The sequence below is a fragment of the Salvia hispanica genome, chromosome 1, assembly GCF_029641045.1.
Source record: "Salvia hispanica isolate PSC_SH4W2 chromosome 1, Shi_PSC_v1, whole genome shotgun sequence".
Taxonomy (NCBI): domain Eukaryota; kingdom Viridiplantae; phylum Streptophyta; class Magnoliopsida; order Lamiales; family Lamiaceae; genus Salvia; species Salvia hispanica.
Genome location: NC_142692.1, coordinates 23,459,751 through 23,483,183, shown reverse-complemented (window position 1 = coordinate 23,483,183; position 23,433 = coordinate 23,459,751). Strand labels below are relative to the sequence as shown.

The 23,433-nt window shown below is 34.9% G+C and overlaps 2 protein-coding genes across 2 annotated transcripts; both read right to left on the bottom strand.

The window, feature by feature from the left end:
- Positions 1–3,895: 3,895 nt before the first annotated feature.
- Positions 3,896–6,397, bottom strand: LOC125221014 (uncharacterized). The gene is made up of 3 exons (XM_048123139.2): positions 5,562–6,397; positions 4,578–4,737; positions 3,896–4,509 (listed from the first exon to the last, which is right to left on the bottom strand). The coding sequence occupies exons 1-3, from the start codon at positions 6,369–6,371 to the stop codon at positions 4,061–4,063; spliced, it is 1,419 nt and encodes a 472-aa protein (XP_047979096.1). The 5' UTR covers positions 6,372–6,397; the 3' UTR covers positions 3,896–4,060.
- A 9,013-nt stretch (positions 6,398–15,410) lies between these two features.
- Positions 15,411–18,632, bottom strand: LOC125221874 (putative nucleolar protein 5-1). Its single transcript, XM_048124187.2, has 8 exons — positions 18,411–18,632; positions 18,274–18,315; positions 17,954–18,133; positions 17,710–17,874; positions 17,111–17,311; positions 16,272–16,769; positions 16,052–16,186; positions 15,411–15,971 (listed from the first exon to the last, which is right to left on the bottom strand). The coding sequence occupies exons 1-8, from the start codon at positions 18,486–18,488 to the stop codon at positions 15,615–15,617; spliced, it is 1,656 nt and encodes a 551-aa protein (XP_047980144.2). The 5' UTR covers positions 18,489–18,632; the 3' UTR covers positions 15,411–15,614.
- Between the last annotated feature and the right edge of the window lie 4,801 nt (positions 18,633–23,433).

The window sequence follows — 23,433 nt, the reverse complement described above, 5'->3', positions numbered from 1 at the left end:
AGGTTCCGAATAATAAAACCTCGTTTCGCGCTCCTCTTGAGGACATTATCAAGCGAGACTCAGCTCGCGCACGATTCAATATAATAGCAATCCTAGCACCGCTAGATATCGATCACCACTGCCCAATATATCAGGATAATTGGGTTACGAAAAACCCGCACCATTTGATAAGTCAAAGTAGTGCATAATCAATACCGTATGCTCAATGCTAACCTACATTGATTAAGAAATAAATATTTATCAAGACCTCGCCTTTCAGTAGATAGCCTAAGGCAAGTCTTGCTGTTAGATCCGTTCAGTGCTATACCACACCAATGTCATCTTATTTCAGTAAGGCTTAGAAATATGCGGACTGACATTGCAACCTTTCTCGATGGGTAGTCAAATTCCATCTAGGTTGTGAAATTCATCTTTTTCTTTGTTTAGAACTGACCGTGTTACCTTAAAGTGGACGACGCCCACAACCGGTCTACTAAAACAAAGACTTAGACTTTGTTAAGTTAACTTATACATTTAAACATGCATTAACATCCATTAAATGTAAAACATAACAACATTATGACAAAAATAATCTGTTTTATTTATTGGAAAATAAAATAAGAGTTTTACAGTATTCAATCACTCGAAACGTGATTTCTAGTATACAAACTCTAACAGAAGATGGTTATGAAGAGGTTCACTTATCTAGTTTGGTGACTGTTGATGAAGAAGAGGAAGAGGATGTGCCAGATCGGTCAAAGTTGACTTTGTATTTCACAGAGAAGCAATACAAGATGAACATAGTGGAGGTTAGTAATTTTGACATTTTTCAGTGGTGGAAGTTAAAAACTCCTCGTCATCCTATTCTATCTGAGATGGCGAAAGATATATTGGTCATTCCGGCATCTAGCGTAGCTTCAGAGTTTGCATTTAGTATGGGGGGGTGTGTTCTATCTCCGTTTAGAAGCTCTTTAACTCCGAAAATAGTGGAAGCCCTCATATGCTCTAAAGATTGGTTGAGATCTAGTGGGAGTAGCATAGTGATGGATGTAGAAGATGTATGCGAGACAGTGATGGACAAAGAATATGGAGATGGTTAGTAATTTACTTATTTAGTTATGTAACATATAAAATATTAATTTTATTTATTTATTTATTTGTTGTCTTTGACAGTGGTGGAAGCTCTTCAGAAGGTTGGCATTATGGTGGTACCAGTTACAACTGATTCAAGTTCTCCGAATCAAGTTCAAGTGACTTAATCACTTGATTATTTTGTTTTTTTCATTTTGAGATATTGTTTGATCTTGTTAGTTTAATTTGGATATTGTCGTCGGTTTGATTTGAATTTTTTTGACATTGTTGTTTACTTAGTTTGTTTTGGAATTGGTATTGTTGGTTTGTTTTGTTTGAATATTGATTTAATGAATATTTTTGGTATTAGATGTTTATAGGTATATGTTTATTTGAATTTTATATAGTAAATATTAGTATATTTCTAGATGCTCGATCTAGAGTTGCTTTTTTAGATATTAAATGATAAATATTGTCGTCTTGTTGGTTTGTATTGTTGCGAGTTTTTTTGAATTTTTAGGTATTTAATTTCTTGAAATTTTAGTTATTGGATGATAAATATTGAATCATTTAAATCTTTATTCAAATAAATTCGGATTAAATATTACAAATCGGTTCCGGTTCCGAACCGGAATCGACCGATTCGGTTCCGGTTCCGGTTCTGGTTCCGGTTCTGCAATTCATGAAAATTTACAACCGGTCCGGTTAGAACCGGAACCGGCCGAATAAGCAGTCCTACGTAGATTTACTATTTAATAATAATAATAATAATAATAATAATAATAATAATAATAATAATAATAATAATAATAATAGATTAATATAGTAATATTTCTTAGGTTACTTTAAGAGTCAACAACAAAAAAGATTTTTAAATTATTAAGTTTGCGTATAGTAACATTCCCAATGTTTTGATTAAAAAAATTAAGGTTGGAGATTTAACCTAAGTTAATTGAAACGGTTTTTAAGATCTCCACTTCGCAATTGCGATTAACTTTTCGATTTCCTAAATTCTATATACCTAATCTAATTTAATAGTAGTTATTTTTGTCATTAAAATAATACTATTACATTTAATTAAAATTATATGTTATTAAAAATATGTAATTAAAACAAAATTTAATTTGATAAATAAACTTACTCAACATAAAACATAAAAAAATTAAATCTAAATTAACTTACCTAAATAAAATAAAATAAAAGTATATAATTGGTAAAAAAAATTCACGAAGGTAATTGTTTTTACTATTTGTGTCAATAACTCGGATGTTATGTAGGCAAAAACTGACATTGTTATGAAACATTTTGTAATTGTGAAACTTTTGGTATAAATTGTACAATTATCCCGTTTTTGAAATAATTAGTTTAAAACTGGTAACTCAAATCTCATGTAAGAAAAGTTTGAAACACCCCATACATTCGGTGATAGAATGTATCATGATTACAATGAAACTGGATAAAAAGTTTCAAGTATCAATTATGTTAACTTAAAACTTTTGTTCTATCCGAAACAATGATAGAAACTTTTTTTGTCATTTACTCCTCTCGCGGCTGCATATGAATCAATTGAAACATTATTAGTTTTTCCTTAGTTTTATTGTTGGAAAAATACCAATCCTTTGGCAAAATTAACTCCAAAACTTCTGGGGTCGTATTTTATTATAATTGCTAGTACGGTTTTTATAACCCATTTGGAACTTATTTCCCTCTCAATAATCAATATTATGATTATAGTAAAAGCATTTTTGTCTACCATGTAATAATACCCATTATTTCCACTAGAGAACTTTCCAATAATCAAAGAATTTTGGGGCCAAAAGAGAGATAGAAAATACATTTCTAGAATTGAATCATTACGTGTGGAGGTTTTGGGTTTTCTTTCTATGCACAGTAGTAAAATTATTTTTTGGCAAAAATATACTTTGACTGTGGTATATTTGTGTACCGTGTGTAACAATGCCATCGTCAATTAAAAAAGCATTAATATCCAGTCAATGAAATACTATAGCAATAGAGGATTAAATAAAGTAGTGGTAGTAGTATTGAAAGATTTTTAAAAATAATGCTCGAGTTGTTTTGCAATAAATTATACTCCGTACGCCACAATGGGATACTTTCTCATTGTCATTGGGCATAGAGAAATTCGATCGGTGTCACAAATTCACAATAGGTGTATTTATTGTCTAAACTGGTTTCAACTGCGATGCAATTATTGCATGCTCTCACATGTTTATGGGTTATTGAAATTAAAAATTTAAGTTTTAGAGAGTTGATTAAAATAGTTAATTCAATAAATCAAAAGACATTGTTGGTTGAGGCTTTACTGAATTTAATAAAATTGAAAAATAAGTAATTAATTAATTTTCGTAATTAGAACTAATTAGATAGAAAGTCCGATTGTAAACTGAATAAATTAATTACTAGTTTGTTTACAAAATCGAACTATGGAGAAAAGCAGTTATCATTCCAAACAAGTTTCCTTGATTTAGATCAACATTAATTAAGAATTTTACACTCAAGAGAAAGTGAAATAAAATCACAAACAAAAAAAATCTAGTGAAAATTCATAAATTTAACATCGGTATATTTAACATTGGTGGTCCAAACGATATTTAATTATATGAGATTCTTGGGTATCAGCGTATTGGAAAGCATATGTGACAATGGGAGTGGGAGTTGTAATGTCAATTTAAAATGAATCGACAATGTCAGCCTCATAACTTAATACACTCTTCCTTGACTTATACAGATCTATATATATTATACACTCAAAACTTATACTCCCTTTTGTCCCAGAATAGGAGTCCATAGTTGATTTGATTGGACTACAAATATTAACCCCAACAATTACAAATTTTTCTTGATTTAATGCTTCATTACTATTCATGAAAGAAAAGAAAAGACTTGGATTTCTCCAAGGGGAATGAATCGTACAAAGTATTAATTCCAGATTCAAATACTACTACAAAACATACGTAGATAGATAGATAGATAGTAAAATAAATAAAACTCAGTAACTCCCATCAACAAGAATCTTCTTCATGTGAGCAACGAGCTGCACCATCTGGTCCCTGGAGTGCAGCGGCGCCGGATACACGCAGGCGCAGTCCAGCTCACCGTTGCGGATGGTGTCGAATATGGCCACCGAGGGCCCCACCCCGTGCGTGGAGGAGCACCCCATGTAGTCCTCCACGCCTATCTCCCGCTTCATCTCTCTCGTGTTGTCGATCACTGGATCCTCGAACACCGATATCAACGACGTCCGCAGAGACGACGACGCAGTCAGGCTCGGATTCTCCATCGCCCTCCTCATCAGGAAGCTCAAATCCGCCATGTCCGAAAAATGCGTCTTGTTCTTTTTGTCACGCGCGAATTGTGAGTAGCTCCTCTCGGCTAAGTCCCATAGCTCTTCCCCGCCGTTTATGGTGTGTGTGTTCAGGATTGCCAGTTGGTAGTATCCTTCAAAGTAGAGAAAAAAAGCATTTTAATTGGGAGAGAGTTAGAGATGCATTACTAGATTTTCTTACCGAAATGATTAGAGGAAAGAGATGGATGGAGAAGAGAGCGGGTGTCAATGAGGGTAACGACGCCGTATTTCTTAGTTAGCTTGCCGGACGTTGAATGTGCTGCGATTAGCCCGGCAGCCGCTAGGGCTCCGCAAAGTTTTATTCCTCTTGATTTGCAGCCCTTATTAACAATATCACATATTAATAATTCAATGTTGATAAAAAAAATTAGTCTCATTTCATCCTAAAATTGATTGGTGATAGAAAGTGACCATTAAAACTTTTTTATTATGTTGGACCAGATATACCGTTTGATCAGTCATTTTTAATTTCAATCTAGATATTACTAGAGATTAGTGTAACTTAGCCCACGTGCAATTGACGACTCAGTTTGATACCATGATAGAAATTCATGGGTTACATCCTCTAACCAATTGATAATAGGCATGTCATACAATTTACACTATTGAATAATATTGCTATACTATCTCCGTCCGTGAAATATTGTCCACTTTATTTTTTTCTATTTTCAGTAAATGGAGCTCACTTTCCACTAACTCATTATACTCATATTTTATTATAAACTATAAATGTGGAACTCACGTTCCATTAACTTTTTCTACTCATTTTTCCTCATATTTCTGAAAACCTGTGCCGAGTCAAACGTGGACATCATTTCACGGACGGAGGGAGGACTACTTTTTATTCCATTTTCCAAAAGATGTGATGAATGATTTAACGAAGCTGTTGTACTAAATACTTGCAGAAATTTACATCATTATATACGGCATACAAGGACGGTTGTCATGTTATCGCATCTATTAAATAGTGGCCTATATATAGTATCTCAACAATATATTATGTAGAGCAGATTCCACATCTATGATCCATCACTCAGAAATAGGAGTATTAATTCGAAAGTGAGACAGGTCGACTGGTTTTTAGGTCAAAGTTGTTGAGAAATCAATAAATGCAAACAAAAGGTAGTAAGAGACATGAACTTACAGCAAGAACCAAAGCAGTTTGATGAGTGTCCATTTTGAGCCGTACAACCTCGGAATACCTGGCCGCCTTTGTGTTCTTGAACTTCAAATTACTCAGCCTTAATGAGCCCACTGAATACCCAAGCATGTCCACTCCGTGGGCCCACAACGTCTTCTTCCCCGCCCCACGTGGCACCATCGCCTCGATCCCCGCTCTCCCTTCCCCGCCGTTGTCCGCTCCGGCGAACTTCCGCCCCCCCTCCGCCTCCGTCACGAGCTCCATCATTTCTCGAAGGATCGACTCCGCGGTGGTCCGGTCGCAGACGGAGGCGTGGAGGCGCACCGCCACGATGGACCGGGATTCGGAGAGGGAGTAGAATGCGGCGTGGATGACGTGGCATGGGAAGGAGTTTGGGTCGCGCCATTGGGTGTGGTTGAGCTCGTGCTCGGTGATGAGGTGGCAGGGGGGGAGGTCGGAGTTGCGGAGGAGGGCGGCGGTGGTGGGGATGTCGTGGGTGATGATGGGGAGGGGAGGGGAGGAGGGGGAGGGGGGGAGGAAGGAGAAGGACTTTGTGGAGGGGTTGTAGTGGAGGTTGGAGCGGAGGAGGGGGTGGGAGTGGAGGAGCTTTTTGAGGACTTGGTGGAGGAGTGGGAGTTTGGACTCGGGTTTGCCCATTTGGAGGGTCAGGACGGTGGACCCGGTGCCGCACGACACTGCGCGGCACCAGGTTTGTTCGACGTCCCCGAGGCTTCGGGCGGAGCTCATCGGGTTTTGGTCGGCGGTGGCCGGAGGAGGGGAAGTGTTATATGTTGTTGGATGGAAAACTTGCATGTTTATGGCGAATAAATATATAGAGCTAGCTCCAAGGCATGAGTTATTGATGCAAATAAATGGAGTGCTCCATAAAGCTTGGTGCTACTAATGATATACTCGCTCCGTCCCCCCCAATAATTTGTCACCGTTTGATCCGGCACGGATTTTAGGAAATGTAATAGAAAGTGTGAAAAAGTTGATTGAATGTGAGTCCCACTTTTATATACTAGTATTAGTTTTATAATAAAATGTAAGCGGGAATGAATTAGTGAATTGTGAGATCTACTACCAAAAACAGTAAAAGGGAAAGTTGACAAATTTTTGGAGACGAACTAAAATGGAAATAAGTCACAAATTTCAGGGACGGAGGAAGTAATAATACTAGCCACTCTTAGTATTTTTTAATAGTAAAGGTCCGTTTAGTGGCTAGTTATCTAGATTTCATTAGATGTGTGTGTGGTAGTTATGTTACAAATCTAGATGGCTCGTGTTTTATATCCAGCACGTACAAAGCCCACTCAAAAGATGTCACATTTAAGATTATCAAATTAATCGAATAAGTGATATACATGTTCTTAAATTGGAAGGTGTCATTGAATCACGTCTTAAATTAGATTGTTTTAGCAAAAGTAATTTCAAACTATATATGTTCTGAAAATGTTGGAAAGATTTTCCTAGTCTTGAGAATAGGGGTGGGTAGGTACGGTATACCTTACCGAAACCACTATACCGTATACCTTACCGTAAATACGGTATGCGAAAAAGTCATACCTTTACCTTACCAAAGTTTTCGGTATACCTTATTTTCGGTATGATGACTTTCCATACCAATGTCGTACCTCATTTTCGGTATACCGTACCGAAGTTCGATATACCTTACTTTTACGATATACCTGACTTTCAACATCAATTAAAATAGAAAATTAGAGTTTTTAGAATATTATTTATATTGTATAATTATGAAAATAAATTAAATATAATTTATTCATAATTATATTTATATTTCACAATAGATTTTATAATTTAAAAATATATAAAATATATTTTATATATAATTGTGTTTATATTTTTGCGGTATATACCTTAGTTTACGGTATATACCTTAATTTACGGTATATACCGAATTTCGGTATGCAGCGGTATATTGCAGTATTTGAAAATTCATACCTTTACCTTACCGGAATCTTTCGGTAAGATATCATACCGTACCGAAAGTCACGGTATACCGAAAATTCGGTATTTTCGGTATTTTTTCGGTACAATAAGACCGGTATTTCAGAATTTCGGTATTTTTTCCCAACCCTACTTGAGAAAGCTATTATATTTTCCGTAAGCATAACTTAATTAGTTGTTAGTCCAAAGAATCTAAACTTCTTGGAGTACTATAATTCGTTTAAAATACAGACCAAAAGTCCTTGCATGAATTCAAATATATACACGACAAAATCCTAACTTTTCATATAGACGAATTTGAAAGAGGCCTACTTGTAATGCGGAAGAATTCAAATAGAGATTATATACAATATAAAAAAAATGGCTAAGAACGTTTTTTTAATGCATTTAATGATTTTAATTTGGGTTTTTAGATACTCTATATGACCGATATTTTAAAAAACGTTCTTATTATTTGTGTTTCAACTAAAATTAGAGGATGCAAATAAAAGCGGCCTAAAAAATAAATGATTAAATTAATTAATTATTAATTGAATGAAGCTTTCTTTTGCACCATAAATTGTTGTTATTTTTAAAAAATTTCCAATGCAAGTAATTATCTCAAATTTTGTGTCCTTAAAATATATTCTATTTGTCTCACTCTAAGTGACACATTTTTTCTTTTTAGGATGTCTCACTTTAAATGATAAGTACATTTCTAACTATAGAAACATTACTCTCTCTACCTTTTTTTTCTCTCTTACTTTATTCTCTCCAATTCACTTACTAAACAACACTATATATATAAAATCTCGTGTCAAATTAGAAATATTCCACTTAGAGTGGAACGTAGGGAGTAAATTTTTTTTAGTGATATACTAGTACCAAAGACTTGCTTCGAGATGTTTGTACATCGTAAACAATATATTTCTGTTTGTGTGAAGAATTTTATTTTATAATATTAGTTTGTCTTATATACCTTCTCATAATAATACTCTTTTTTATTATGATTTGTTCCATAAAAATAGTCTATTTCATTTTGTATGTTTCTCTCTAACGAGGTGAACCTTATTTGCTAATAACATACTCCCATAACTTTTTTTATCTCTCATTTTTTACCAATTATGCATTAAAATTCGTATAGTTTAAAATGTCACTATTTTTAAAGGATGATATGAATATTATATTGTGTATTCAATTATTTTATATTTAAGCATACACCTCTAGGTAATATTATACTACATGGTAGACAAAGTGGTGGCCTATTCATAATCAAAGGCCTCTTAGTTGGTGTCTTGCACAAGTAAATTAAGTTTCACAATCACGAAAGAGTTGGACGGTCTATCAATATAGACACATTGCATAGCACTGAATGGATTCACACTGAAATAACTCTTTATTGCTAATAACGGAAAAAATGAGATTTCATTCATTTCTAACCTGTGTATGACAGTGAGCATACATTGTTAATTATGCAATACTTTATCAGATAAACAGTACTCCCTCCGTTCCACAAAAGATGTCACACTTTTCTTTTTAGTTTGTCCCACAAAAAATATCACATTTACTTTTTTGGAAAAAGTTCTCTCTCATATTAATATTATTATTTTCTCTTTACACCTAACACACAAAATAAAACCTCCTAAAATCTTGTGTCGTCCCACAAGTGTGACATCTTTTATGGGACAAAGGGAGTAGTAATTCAAGATGAGATGAGAAGAGAGAATAATACTTGCAAAAGTATAAACATATAATACATTCATTCAAAAATTAAAAATACCAAAAGGGCAAAAAAGTCATATAGTACTGAAAAAGTCATTCTAGTGATATTACATCAAATTAAAGGTTAAAGTCGTGTGGAGATATTTTTAAAGAATAAGAATCGTGTTTGATATTATTACATAGTTTAGGGACAAAATTTGTAATTCTCTCAATTGCAAATTACAAAAATACCCCTCAACTAAAATAACACTACCAAAAAGACAAAACTCTTCCAGCAAAATTACATTTTACTAGTTCTATCTATGTATTAGCAATTTTCCAGTGCATTTTCATTCTAAAAAGTGCTATGCTATAACTTAGGATACTATAGCTGTTTGAAAGGCCCTATATGCTACCTTCATTAAATTTATTTTAATAATATTTGTTGCAGCGACTTCCGCACATGTACAAATTAATTAAAGTGTTCTACCAATATACTCCATATGTCAGTTCACGTCTGGTAAAATACTAAAATGAATTTCAAATGCATATAAAAGTTGGCCTCGCAACAGATTATGATGATCTCTAATTACAACTTTTAATGATTGATTTCCTTCAATTTTGTTGATGCTGTATTAAATGTTCAAACTAAAAAATGGCAATCTAGCAGTATATGAATAGTTCAAACTATAAACATTAAAAAAAAAAAAAAAAGTTAACAAAATCGACGAAACCAAGTTATAAGTAAATTACAATAATTTAGTTGTTATTTTTCTCTCGTTCTTCATCTGTGGTTTCCTTTTAAAACCCTAATTCTACCTTAGCGCCTTTGTCTCCCTCGATCACCATTTGTGATCTGCCACATAGCCAGTCCGGCTTCGTTCCGATCGGGGCTCCTCCTCTCCGATAAGAACCGAGTTCTTATCAATATGTCATATTCTCCGTGGCCATGTTCAATTTGCCAACCACTCTATGACCAATTCATTGAAAAGGGTCGTTTTCGATAAATTTACACTTCTATTCCACGTTTTTCATTTTCTTTACTAGCATGTTCTTCATTATTTAGAGACTGAAACTCTTTTCCATCACAAACATGCCAGGCTATTGTCACAATAAATGTGCTTGTAACGATTCTCCCTCTTCAAAAAATATCACTAGTGGTAATAATAATATCATTATATATACTAGTACTACTATTATTTTTCGACATGGTGTTATATTGCCCCTAAATTTTTGGAGGGGAAAACAATGAAAAACTATGTAGAACTAGAAAAATATTTATTGCCTCTAATTAAGGAGTAACATAAAAATTATTTAAAACTCAACTAACAAATGATAATCATCATCAATTGCATGGATAATAATATTATTCCATTATTAATTCATGAGTATAGTATTATTATTATCTACAAAATTTTGGGTTCGTTGGCTTTTCCTGTTGTGCGAAATATTATGTAGGTAGGGATGCATTTATGTTTTTAGCACATATTTATTTTTCAAGGGAGACATGTGCACATTATTGCTCCTTTTCTATATCTGTTTCCGTTTTTTCTTTTCTGCGATTATTTATTAAAAGAATCTAGTAGCTAGTATTTAATATCTGCGTGAATAACCATTATAGTCACATGCTGTGAAAGTCGAGAAAACAAATCTACTATGCAACCACCAACTCTTAAAACAAAAATTTTGCATATCATAACAAATCTACCATGCAATCACCAACTCTTAAAACATAAATTTTGCATATCATAACAAATCTACTATGCAATCACCAACTATTAAAACATAAATTTTGCATTCATAACAAAAAACAATATATAGTTCAGATCGATCGGCCTGATATTTCAGATTAAAATAATGTTAAGATGGTGATTGGGGAGATAAATAATTCTCCTCTCTACATGGTAATAACAAATTAGTAGTGGATGTGTCATGTGTTCATTTTATTGGTGATGATGCACTATTATACGGTACTGATTTAACATACATACATTAGAACACGGCATATTAAACCAAATCACGTGTATATGAAAATATTTTAGTTTAGGTGTGGCCCAACAGATACTTAAGAGCATTCCCAATGATCTCCCTAAAAACTCTCTTATTTCTCTTTAATTCTTGTCACATCAGCGCCATATCAGCACCAAAATTTATCTCCAGTTTTTAGCCAACTTTTAGCCAACTACTCCAATGGTTTCTCCCTTATTTCTCCCTTGTTTTTCCCTAACTCAACATTTCATTTTTACATCATCACTAATATTGTTTAATTTTCCCTACAAATGTGTTTAATAAATAGATTTATAATGAACAATTCATCGTTGTATTAATCATTGGAAAATATAATACAACGAGAAAAAAAAAAACTACAAATAAAAAACCATAAAAAACAAAGATTTAAAAAACTAAGAGGGAGGGGCGTCCGGCGGGAGGCCCATCAGGATCTTCGTATTTTGGATGGTCGACCAGAGGGACTGCTTCTCTTCTGGGGTTCCGCCGCCGGTGAAGTACAGCGTGTACAGCTGCGTCAGATTGGCGACATTGGCAGAGAGCATGGCTTGTTGTATGAACTGGGGTTCCGACTGGGCATCCGACGATGCGCCCTTCCCCTTCCGCCTCCCCTTCGCCTTCTTCGCTCCCACAGGGCGCTCGTGCGGACCATCCCCAGTCAAGTCGATGGGGGTCGCGCTCCCCTCACTCTCCGCACCGCTAAGTCGCGAGCGCACCGATTTCCCGTGCAGCGCGCTGTGCATCCCCGTCCGGAATTTGGGGAGATCCTTCAGCCTATCATAGATGTTCCAATACTTGAAGCCCTTCGACAAGAACTGGCCATTATACCTCTGCATGGCCTCATCTCGGACCATGTGCTCGTTCTGGCCACTCGTCATGTTCGTCATCAAGTTAGAGTATATACCGTTGAAGTGGCCGCAGTCCCTCATGAGGCGCTCCCAATGCCGGCGGATCGCCTCGCTACCATGGTCCTTCATCGAGGCAGTCTTGTTGCTCGTGTACTTCTCCGCAACCCGCTCCCAGAACATGATCTCAGTCTGGTAGTTGCTGCGCTCCGCGTTCTGCGTCGTGTCCGCCCAGCAGTTGGCTATCAGCTCGGACTCTTCCAGAGTGTAAGTAGTCCTTACCCGCTTCGGCTTCTCATCGGAAGCCGTATCAGTCGCAGCCGTCGACGCCGGCGCCTTCCCCTTCCTGCTCCTGGAAGGCAGCTCGGCGGGCGTTTCTTCCACCTCGTAGTCGTCCGTGCTGAGTGTCGGATCCGTTGTGTACGTCGCGTCCTGAGATCCTTCGTCGCCTGGGGTTGATCCAGGGGTGTCGAACAACGATGTGACTATCTGGGGGCGATACACATCGTCGGCTGGAGAGGGCATGCTGAGCGCAGACTGGAAGTACGGAGAAAGTCTGCGCACCGGAGGAGTCTGCAATGGGGACGGACCCGCATATGGATATTGGCCAGGAGGAGAACCCATCGACAACAACGAGTTCATCCACTGCTGATTTGTTTCATCAGTGGGGTTGGGAATTTGCGGACTCGGCTCTTTGCCCTTACCTTTTCGGGAATGTTTCCTACTTGAACTCATAATTTTGAAGATTGAAGATTGAGGATTGAGATAATGAGATTGAAAAATTGAGAGAATGAAGATTGTGTGTGATGAATGGAGGAGGAGGAGGAATTATATATAGGTTTGGAATTATAGCCGTTGGAAAAAAAAAATGCCGAAAAATCGCCGAATCGCGCCTACAGTGGGCGCCGATGATTCGGCGATGAAACGGGAGTTGGCGTTAATTCGGTAGAATTAACGCCGAAACACTCCCAACGGTCGGCGAAAAATCGCCGAGTATCGTCGGACCAGTGGGAATGCTCTAAGTCATACTACTATGTAGATGGCTCGACTGATGTTTAAGCCAATTGATATCTTGATTTTCGCAATTTTCTTTTTAGAAATTGTTGAAATCGTTGATGTTCACCCATGTTTGGTAGGGGTGATAACTCACCTAGGGATAGAGAACAAAAATTCTATCCCTAGGTCAGTCATCACCCCTACCAAACATGCTTTAGTGTATATGTTTACATGCTCCTAGCCTCCATATTATAAAAATGTTACTACTACTATTTTGCTGAGTGAAATGCGATTGGATTTGTGGTGCGCATAAAAGAATACGCAAACTAGCCCAGCAGGCACACTAGATCTACTCATGTATTATTACATTAACCTACTAGCCAGGGACGGATCCAGAAATTCTGTATAGGTGGGGCAAAATTTCATACAAAGACATTTTAAGGATTTTAGAAGGGGCATTTATAATGGTATTTCAAAAAAATTTTAAAAATAATGATCAAAATAGCACTAATAATTTTTTTTGAGGTGGGGCATTTGCCCCTTGTAGGAGGCATATACATCCGTCCCTGCTACTAGCTAGTATTGACTACCATAGGGAAGTAACTCTAAAAAAAAGGTCAACAATGCTTTTCCATCTACCTCCATGATGACTCAAACCCCCAATCTATTACTAGCAGTAGCGCAGGCAATGGCGGACGCAGGATTTTGATACGGGGGGTCCAAATTAACGTTAACAATTGTTGCGTATTTTTAATATCAATATCTCTAGAAACAATCACGACATGAACAATACACATAATGTAAGATAAATAATTTAAAAATGAGAAATATAAACTAAAGTACATACGATGACACTATCAACGTCGAAATAAATGAAGAATACAGTGTATTGTAAAAAAAAGCATAACATTATAATCAAATTTACTAATATGATATATATTGCATTATAATGTTACTAAATAACTATTTTTATTCTTAAATTATAAAAATTAGTATTACTTTGTGATGTTATAATAACAATATTTACATAAACAAAATTATATAAAATTACTAGTGTGAAAAAACATGAATGAATTAATTATTAGCTAATGAATTAACTATAAGAATCGTACAAATAAATTAATTACTCGAGAAATAAATTAATATAGCTATAGAAAATAAAATAAAAAACCTAAATAAATTAATGGATAAATGGTCTAAATCCAAAATCCCCCTAAATAAATTAATGGATAATTGGTATAAATCCAAAACCCAGCAAATAATTGGCTACCTGTTGGAATCAAACTTGGGACGTCTGAAATGCAAGCCAACTGCTCAACCAACTGGGCTATGGATAGACATACATGAATTATAAAATGGGTGGGGGTTCCAAGGGCCCCCATGCCCCCTTGGGCCTTGGTAGGTCCACCACTGCTTGGAAGGTAAGTGTCTTCTTATCAACTGAGTTGAAGTAAGGAGATCCCACCGAGATGAATGGATTGCAAAACATGTGCAAGGACATTTTTTAAGAGGTTTAGCTGTTGCAACGCATCAAGAGTGGGTTAAGAATTACACTACTTGTATTTCCCTGAAAACAGAGGACTAAATTGATCAGTTTGCCATAAGGGCACAACACAAAAAATAGTGTAGCCAATGAAGTGGTCATTTAGATTGGATAATACATAATGCTTGGCGGGAGACACAAAAGCAATTTGCCAGACGCGCCAAGGGACTCAAATCAAGTAAAATCAGACGAGAGCACCTACTCTAAACCAATCAAGCAAAAATTGTTGCAAATAGACCAACAAGCTGGAAGAGTAACTTTGGACCATATTTAACTTAATAGCTTAAAGGACTAAAAAGGTGAAAATCATATGCATGATACATATAGCATAAAGTATTTTCAGATCTGATTCTCTAATTGGTTTCCTAGTTCTTCTACAAGTAACAATTAAAAACAGGGAATGTGAGCGTCATGGATAAACACGAAAAAAAACGAGAACAAAACTTTCTACCAATTGCTGCAAGCATCCAACAAACAAAAATAAAACAACACACCTTCAAACCAACATAAAGTTCGATAAGAAAAAATGAATCTAGAAGACCATAAATTGGCATTCCCTTTATTACAAAACAATAAACTGATACTTCAGATTATGATTGAGGGGAAACAATCGCGAAAATAGGGTAACAAAGAATAATGTCGATGAAATAAAATAATTTGATACTAATAAACTTAATAAATCGAAACCATCCAAGGAGTACATGATTTAAATGAAAATTTCTATTTTGAAGCTTAACTATAAAATGCAGAATACAAAAATTAAGTAGGGCACCAATAAGATACCTACTACCTCAGTACCTAGCGACACAAATATGTAAATTTGAGATTCACTAACATAAGTTAAATATATAAAAGTCACATTTGAAAAGCTTAATTATCCAACGCATACTAAGAAATACAGTCATGATAGTAGACGAACAAACATCTTACGAAGAAAGAGGCCCTCTACTTTACATGCACAACACCAAATCTAGACCAAGGAACAAAAATTTTAGACCTGTTGCTGGTGTGCATGCATCAGTCTGCACTTTTCTTCTTCTTCTTTTTATCTTTCTTAGCAGAAGCTTCGTTGGCACCGCCATCCTCAGTTTCAGCATGTTTCCTTTTCTTTTTCTTCTTCTTCTCACTAGCATCAGCATCACCGTCTTCATCTGCTTCTTCAGCATGCTTTCTCTTTTTCTTCTCCTTCTTAGCTGGTTCAGTTTCAACTTCTGCATCGTCAACTACTTCTGGTGTAGCATCTTCGGGTTCACTCCTCTTCTTCTTTTTCTTTTTCTTCTGCTCTTCGGCAACCTCGGGTTCTGTTTCTTCTTTATCATCCTTGGAGAGTGATTCCGTAAGTGCAAGAACTGAATCAGCAGCCGGATTGTAAGTCTGCAAAATGAGAGACTTTCAGATAGTTGTACTTAAAAACAAGCATTACAACACCAATGTATGATTAAAATGTTTTAGACCTTTGCAGGAGTGATCATCCCTCCTGATCCCTTCTTCTTGTCCTTGTCATAAAACTCAATCTTTGGTTTTCCTTTTACTGAACCAGCAGAACGACTTAGTTCTTTTCCTTCCAAGCTCCTCAATCGTGCTTCAAGCTATAAAAGAGTAACAAATGGGTTACGAGAGAAGAACTGGTGACATCAAGAACATTCTTTACATACAAAGAAAAGCAAAAATTACCTTGATTCTATTCTCCAAACCCATTGTGGCATCTTCGCTATCTCCAAGAGCATCACAGCGGATAGCCAAAGCAGCTTTGGCAGCGAGAGAACGCGAAATCTTACCCTTGTGCTTAGGGGCAGCTTGACCAATAAGAGAAGCATGATAGATAAGCCCATACTTGGGAGTTGCATGCTTAGTCTTCAATGCTCTGAAAAGTGCCTTCTCTGCACCAAGAATCTGCACAGTACTCCCCGGTTGCTTAGCCAGATTCAACAAGCTTCCGCCATGAGCAATCAAGCGAGCACCAACAAGTTCGCCAACAAGTGCTGTTAGATTGGGAGCAATAGTGCTCATCCTGCTCTTTAGATAGTCATACAGTTGAGCTCTGTACTCAGAAAGAGAAAGAACTTGGTTGCATAGGTCTTTTATGTTCTCCAAATCCAGATCACTAACTTCAGTTCCCATGGAGATCACTGCTGCCTCCTTTAGTTCAGCCTCAACCTCCTCTGGAAGTATCTATAATATTTATAATGTGAGTACTAGACGAAAATCAAATCCTACCAACAAACAAAAAATAAATAATTTACAGGAAATTATTTTTTATAAAGTAATATATATTGCAGTCAGTACTGGCAAACAGCCAAAGGCCCAATTTCTAATTAATGATATGAATGTAGAAATTTCATGAATGAACCTACAAGCAATTAGTCGATTGATGCAAATTGTTTATCTCTTTCAAGCTCACATAAGGTCAAATGGAAGCAACAGTTAAATCTCTATTTACATGTCTCTATTTATCAATTCGCATTACTTATAGCCAAAAGGGGGGGCAAATGACAACACAACTAAATGTCTACCTCAGAGAAATCAAGCTTGGCAGCATTGGAGCGGTAACCCATCAATTTCACAGACTTTGCATAGAGGATGTTATCTTGCACAATCTTCGCAAGTTCGGGAAAATGCCATCCATACCATTCCCTGACCCTCATAGCATATGTATTCAACTCTTTGTCAAGGTCATCCAACAAGCTAATGGCTTGAATTATCATTGTATCAACCTAGAATAGTAACCATGAGCAATCATCAATGAAAGAAATTCAGGGGCATAGATGCATTGTAAAGATGGAGACAGGCAACAAATAAAACAGTTAATGAAAAAACACATGTCAAAACTCATTTAAATATTTTCCTTCCACATGTCTCCTAAATTTTTAAGTATACAAAGCATACAAGATTTTCCAGCTTCTTTCACCTTCAAAGAATATAAAAGAATTGCACACTTGTGCAGAAGCACTGATAAGAATGATGCATTAATATGATAGTTAAACTTTAACAAATACCATACAATATTATAATGTATAATAAAACAACAAAAGTAACAAAATTACTAGTAAGCATAGTCTATTCCAGGCACATAAGTTGAACAACTGTGGCACCTTATAGTCTTATAACTCACCTTATCAGGACTAAATTTCAACTTATATCTGGATAGGCTGTGAGATAAACCGAGGCTCATTGGAGCCATATCTTGTGCTGCCAGACCTGATATCAGCTCATTCAATTGACTTCTGACCCCTCTCATCAGTTCCATGACCGAATTGTTGTGGACACATTCAATTTGCTGCAAGGTTAAAAATAATCATATATACAAACTATTTGATATAACTTAACCAAATACTAACAAAGATCTGACCACTTACAAGCTTCTCCTTGATTGAGTTCCCAAGTTTAGAATCTGCTACAGCTAAAATGTCACCATCACAATGGCTACGCAGGAATTTGCGTAGGTCTTTGCTGGGTTTGCTATCTATCAGTTGGGTAGTAGCAGACAATGCCTCTGCCGTATTCTCAAATTTAGAGAATGCTTTCAGCTTGACAATCTAAAGTTGACATGAAGTGAATTGTTAATTAAGTCTATAGTCAAGACTTGAGCTTCAATAAAAATATCTACCCTACTAATTCATTATCAATAAAAATCAGCAAAAATATAAGAAAACAGTAAGTATTCCAGGGTAAATACCTGTCTGGCGGAGTCAGGGGAGGCGAATTCTTTCCCCAAATCCTGCAACAGCAAAAAATTAAAAATAGAAATGAGAAAAAAACTTGAGAAAGCCAAAAGATGAAACGAAGCGAAAACAGAGAGTCGGATGAAAGTACCTCGACTTTGGAAAGTTTACCCTCATCGAGGACCTTGAAAAGGGCAAAGCCGGCCGGTGTTTCAAATAGAAGCAACATATTTGGTTTGCTTACACCCAAACTCCGTCGTACTGGACCAGACAAACTCTACCGCCGCGCTTTTAGGGTTTCAATGGAGACTGCTCCGCCGCAACCTCTCTAGGGTTTTACTGGCTCAACTGAAATTCGGCTTGAGGGTTTTAGGGATGCCGCTGTATATATATATATATATATAAATGAAAGCGTAGTGTACTTTTAAATTGTTTATTATAATTTCCATATTTGTTTATTGTACTCTATTTAGCGATATTGGAGTATTTTCGCAGATCCAAAATTGTACATATATGAAATGAAGTGTGTCGCATTTCATGCGAGTACAAAAAACAAAACGTAGGCATTTTATATACTAGTGGAGTACATCATTATTTTTGAAACCTTTAAATAAAAATTAAAAAGAAAAGTATATTAACACTTCAATACATCTGTTTATATATTTAGGACAATTTGGTAGGGTAGACAATAAAATAAAATAAAAAATTCTAAAAATTTAAAATATTTTTAATAAAACAAAAGCGAATGCATCGCTTATTCAACAAAGAATGAGATAAATTACTCATATTTATTTACTACATAACATTTAACTGAGAGAATTTCAAAATATATAATATTCTATTGATAAGGATCCATGTATTTTATGATCCATTTCTCAAGGATTTATCTATTGTTGATACTTGATCTAGGTATTTTCGTGAGATTGATTTTCTATTCAACAAAGATATAAAGAGAATCAACTTAGATGGTAGATTAGAGATGGAAAGCAGATTGATTTTCTATTCAACAAAGATATAAAGAGAACCAACTTAGATGGTAGATTAGAGATGAAAAGCATGTGTACAATGATGAGATAAAAGAGTTATGACCATAGAACTTTGACCAAAAGAATGGAAACAACCCTAGGCAACTTTCAATAGCTCTATCACCCCTTGGCTCCACTACTCAATGGATACACCCCATTAATGCATACAATCAATCTATGAAATTGAGACAAGCAACCTTCAAGGAAGGAATTGGATACATTCCTCAAAGATGACTCAAAAAAGAGATATCTTAATCACAATCTTAATCTAGGATGAAAAATGTCATCAAAAGATATTTATACTTAAGGGTCCAAAATGTGGAAAAAGGCCCGCAAAATCTTAGTCTCGGGTGATTCACCCGGTTGGGTGAATTGCGGGGTGCAAAACACCCGCCCGGGTGTTCTTTCTGGACCTCCAAATCATTTCGCCCGGTCGGGTGTTTTTCAGGTTGAAAAACACCCGCCCTAGTGTTCCTTCTGGAGCTCCCCACCTTTTCTACACAACTCCGATTGGGATGTGCAAGATACCCACTCGAAGCTGTTTTCAAGACGAAAACAATGATGACAGTTTCATAGCTTTCGGATATCATCTCGATAGGACGGTTACTGTTGAATTCAGCTGTAGCTGAAATCCTTGACGCACGACCTCCATGATCGTATCAACTATGGTCTATGGAATTTGAAAAACATAAGAAATACGGCAACTAGAATTTATATAATTTAAGATAATGAGAAAATTTACTCTTATGTGAATATTATTTTGATTTGTTAAAAGATAATAGTATAATTTAAAATATGTAAAATTAAAATAAAATATAAATACATTTTGCTAATTTTAAACTATATTTTAGAATTAAAATTATTTCTGTAGCGACTTTGTCAATTCTTCTATCTATTATTTTATTACAATAAAAAATAAAGTGTATGTATACTAATATTATTAAAGAGAGTTTTGATCTGCTGAGCGGCTCATCACGAGCGACTCTTGAGCGACAATGTCAGATCACCACTCACACGGGAGTGGATCCCCTGCTGTGGTGAAAACACAGCAGGGGGTGCTGTGCTGTTAAACGGCACCGTATTGATACAATTGCTGCTTCCCCTTATTTTATTATTTAAGCCAGCGTTTTGTTTTAATTGATCCACTCACTTATTTGTTTTGCTTCAATTGCTATATACTCCCTTATTTTATTATTTAATGATATATTGATACAATGGTTTTGGTTAATACGGACTACAGAATTATGAAATCGGAATTATTTATTACTAATTTGTTGAATAAGGGAATTTACTTATATAAGTAATAGTGTTTGTTGAATATTAACTTTGGTAACTAAAATTTATTATATAAAATTATTTAAAATGATACTCCACAGTTGAAGCTTGTTTATAATACTTCATTGTCATGATGTTCACATTCTTGAATGATACATAATTTTAGATGGAATAGTTTAATAAAGTAAAGTAAAAAAGATGATTGAATATTTTAACGAGAGAGGAAAGGGGAATTTATTTTTAAAATAGAAAGTGAATATCAGTGTGACAAACTAAAATAGAAAGGTAGACATCTTGAGTTAGACGAGGGTATGATTAAAAACTTATCACGATTTAAATCAAAATAATAAAATTAAAGTATACTCCCTCCAACCAAGAAATTTTGTCACATTTTCTCATCTTCGTCCATCCTATAAAATTTGTCACATTTCACTTTTTGACACTAACTCATTTCCACTTACATTTTATTATAAACTAGTAATAAATAAAAACTCATATTCCACTAAGTTTTTTAATTCACTTTCCATTACATTTATTATAATCCGTAACCGGTCAAAGTGTGACAAAAGTTATGGGACGGATGTAGTAATATTTTTAATTTTTATATTAATAAAAATAATTAAAGTAGTAATTTTGTTTCTTATAGGATAACCCGAACTTAATCTGATAATAATTTTATATGAATTTATGTCGGATTATCGTGTCAAGAATTGTCAGACCTAATATTAATACTTAAATAAGTAAAATCGAAATAAGCATGCAAGTGAATATAAAAGTATGAAATGATAATTACTAAAATAAATAATCCATAAATTTAATGAATACTTAAAATGGTAATGAATCATTAATTAAATAAAAAATTGGTTCTAACATAAATCACTTAAAATATGGATTAGTTTACTGCATAACGCAGCTTGTACTAACCTATTATACAAAAGATTAAGTTTTAAAATGTTGAGAGTTGAGACGGTGCTGTGCTGTTTACCAAAATCATTGTACAAATATATCATTAAATAATAAAATAAGGGAGTAAAGCAATTGAAGCAAAATGAATAAAGGAGTGCAGCAATTAAAATAAAACGCTGGCCTAAATGATAAAATAAGGGGAAGTAGCAATTGTATCAATACGGTGCCATTTAACAGCACAGCACCCCCTGCTGTGTTTCCTCCACAGTAGGGGATCCACTCCCCCACTCACACATAATTTTTTCTTCTGAATTTCTCTCTCCTCTCTACTTCGAATACCTACCTCTCTGCAAAATTGAAAAAAAATTCTGATCTCTACTATCTTCCACAATTCTCACCGCCTAATTCTTGTCTTTTTATCACTTATTAGCTATAGATACATTCAGCAATTTTCTAATCTTCTTCCTATCTCTCTTCCACAATTTTCTCCGCCTAATTCTTAGTATTTTTTAAATCACAATCAGAAGCCATGGTTACATTTAGCAACTTTCTAATTTCTGTCAAAGGATGATAGGGCCTGACGATAATTATCACCAATTCACCTAGAAAGAGAAAGGTTGAGAAAAATTAGGAGTGAAATTGTGGTCAGAAAATTGAAAATTGCAGAATGTTTTATCATTTTTGGTATATTCTTTATTGTGATAAAGAATTGAGAAGAAGAAAATTAAAGAAGAGAGAGAGTTGGCGCAGGAATATTACGGGGATATCTTTTACTTGAGGAGAGAAATTCATTGAAGAAAAATAAAAGGAATGAGTACGGTGTTATTGAATCATTCCTAAGATTTCTGCAATTATTTTTCACTACCAAAATGAAAATTTTCAATCACCCCTTTATCACAATAATTGGTTTCTCATTCTTTTGAATAAAGAATGAAAGAGATATTGTTTTTTTATTGCATAGAAAATGGAGAATTTGCAGAGAAAGGAAAAGAAGAGTACTAGTACAGGATGCAAAATTTGCAGATATCGTTTTGGCAAAAACTCATCGGAACGAAATGATTTATGAATTTAATTGTTTTGCATAGAAGAATGAACGTCACAATTAGAAAGAAATTTTCGGTATGTGTAAGCCATATCTCAACTTTAATGATTTCGATAATGAAATCTTATTCTATATTTGAATTAATTCAACCACAACATTTATACTATAAAGTGGAGATAAAATCACCAACCTCCATCCATGCTTTCTTCATTTGATGTAGAGGTTGAAATCCACCATTTGATGTTTGTCCTTTCATTGACTGGATTCTCCATAATTGATGTTATCCCCTCTTTGACCTCAAGCCTTTTATGATTCTTTTAATGGATAAAGAATCGAGATCTTTAATGTACCTATTCATATATATACTCCTATGTGTCGAGCGTATGGGTGTACAAATGTCGTAAAGACATGTAATTCAAGTATGTATCTTTCTTATATATTTTATGCATGGAGGCACACATATATATAGGTAGTCGACACCCTTTCATGAAGAATTGTGTTTGTTTGCATGTACTTCAATTATGTACTTCAACCGATTCCCACAAATAAATGTGTCGGTTGGGAATTGAAATTAGTTTATTAGTAAACTAATTATAACCGTCCAATTCCACTGTAACATATATGCACATTAATAACTATATATACGTGTAACAATTCCATAGTTGACATTGTACGTCCAATATATGCAATGCTTATAAACATTATTTTAATGTTTAATTAATCATTGCATTTCCTTATTATACACGTACGCACATACGTAAATAGTAACATATATATAATCATATATATATATATATATATATATACATTAATCCTTCTTGTATATATATAACATATATTTATATATATCATCATAATTAGAGGTAAGAGAGGAGGGTTATCAATACACCCGATTCTAATTCTTTAATCGAAACCGATCCATCACG